The sequence below is a fragment of the Lissotriton helveticus genome, chromosome 7 (assembly GCF_964261635.1).
Source record: "Lissotriton helveticus chromosome 7, aLisHel1.1, whole genome shotgun sequence".
NCBI classification, from domain to species: domain Eukaryota; kingdom Metazoa; phylum Chordata; class Amphibia; order Caudata; family Salamandridae; genus Lissotriton; species Lissotriton helveticus.
Genome location: NC_136068.1, coordinates 1,871,214,670 through 1,871,216,749, shown reverse-complemented (window position 1 = coordinate 1,871,216,749; position 2,080 = coordinate 1,871,214,670). Strand labels below are relative to the sequence as shown.

The following is a 2,080-nucleotide window of genomic DNA, read 5'->3' as shown; positions in this document are numbered from 1 at the left end:
TTGTAAAACATCTAAATCCCAACTTTTTATTTCACTGAGATCTTTTTATTCATGATTTAACATAATAATGTTACTTTTATAAACATATCTGCAACCACTCCTCTTGTGAAACAGTACTGCAATTAAATGGTTGTGTCTTTGCAAATCCTTTTTTCTATAAGACTTCTAAAACAATTGCAACAAGACTGTACTTTGGAAAAACATAAACAGTTTGGGATCAATACATCAGTGCATGTAATTGTATTACAATAGTACTTTAAAAAATGAATTTCTTTTTTATTGCTTCAGCACTTTGAAATTATGCAGCGTATTTGCAGTATCATAATTAATGATGCTTTCCTTAGAGCTTTTTTAAACTCAGTATTTTTCAAGCAGTATATTATTGGGTTACACAGTGGAGTGACAGCGACATATGACAAAGACATTATCTTGTTGTCCGTAGTTGAATATGTGGACGTCGGCCGCATGTACATAGAACAGAGCGATGCGAAGAATAAAACAACCACAGTGAGGTGGGAGGCACACGTGGACAAGGCCTTGTCCTTCCCACTCTTGGATTTGATTTTCATAATTGAAGCAGCAACTTTGCTATAAGATATGATGATTAAAATAAATGACGTAATTCCTATTACAACTCCACTGATGTAAATGAGTGCCTCATTGTTGAAAGTGCCACTGCATGAGATCTTTAACAGGGCCGTCAAATCACAGAAAAAGTGGTCAATAATGTGGGAATTGCAGAACGAGAGCTTGGACACAAACACAATATGTGGAACTGCATTTATAAGACCAACTCCCCAGCTTCCAGCAGCCAACCACATGCACACAGCCTTGCTCATGATGGTCGTGTAATGCAGAGGATTGCAGATAGCGACATACCGATCATAAGCCATGACTGTAAGAATGAGAACCTCAACCGTTACCATGCCTAGGAAAAAAAACAGCTGTAGCAGACATTCAGTAAAAGATACCTTTATGCCATCCAGAAAGAAGTGGGCTAGCAGCTGTGGAAAAAGGACTGTGACGTAACAGATATAAAGAAAGGACAAATGTGTCAGGAAGAAGTACATAGGTGTGTGCCGATGTGAGTTTGAGTAAGTTGTTGTAAGGATCAGAAGATTTCCTACTAGAGTTAACAGATAAACTATTAAAAATGCAACAAAAAGTGGAATTTGCAACTGTGGAATACCTGAAAATCCGACAATTAAAAAATATTCAGGGGAGCTCAGATTTTCTTTATTCATTGATCCAGCAAAGCAGCACTGCTGGCAATTGAAGATACCCTGTGGATAAAATACATTGAAGTTAATTGATTTGATTGATTCCTACTAGGCATTAACAACAAATAAAACTATTAATTGAAACATTCTTAGCACAGAGGTACTATTCCAACATGTATTATCATTATTTCTCTCCTCATCTAAAGTGCAATACCAGTTTTCTTGATGAACTATATTTTCTTCCTAGATCTGGGACACTGAGAGTGCAGCTCTTAAAACTGGGAGAGGCAAGTATCATTCTTCAACCAGAGGTCAAACAAAACTTTTTGTATTTACAGTAACAGTTATTTGTCATATTTGAGCAGTGGTGGCTGGTGACATTTGAATGTGGTGTGGCGTAAACCAAATGTCGTACTTCACTGTGGCGAGCGAGGGGAGCGAGCGAGCTGAATCACCTACAGGGGGTACTCCCCTGAGAACATTTAAAAAAAAGAGTGGGCAAATGATGCATTTTCAAGCAAACTGAAGGTGTGAAGGTGTGAAGAGCAGCCCTGGAATGCTTTCTACCCAGAATTCAGGATCCTTCCCACCTGGCTGTGCCAAAGGAAAAAATGAAAACCTGCCTCTTCAAGGAGGTTTTTCTAGCCCTCTACAAAACTCACAGGATGCCTCCCAACTCAAGCAAGGAAAAAGTCACTGAAAAATGTTAGTGCCACAGAGGAGCTCTGTGAACGGAGTAAAGAACAAGTGACCTTAGCCTGTCATATTTCGCTCATCCTGTGCATATGTAGGGGTTTTGGTTACACATGAAATACACCTAGACTCAATATCCAAAACAGCATTACAAAGTGGCCACCAGC

General features: G+C 38.8%; 1 protein-coding gene across 1 annotated transcript; it reads right to left on the bottom strand.

The window, feature by feature from the left end:
• Positions 1-284: 284 nt before the first annotated feature.
• LOC144769815 (olfactory receptor 1G1-like) lies at positions 285-1,244 on the bottom strand. Its single transcript, XM_078654001.1, has one exon. The coding sequence runs from the start codon at positions 1,242-1,244 to the stop codon at positions 285-287; it is 960 nt and encodes a 319-aa protein (XP_078510127.1).
• Positions 1,245-2,080: the final 836 nt, after the last annotated feature.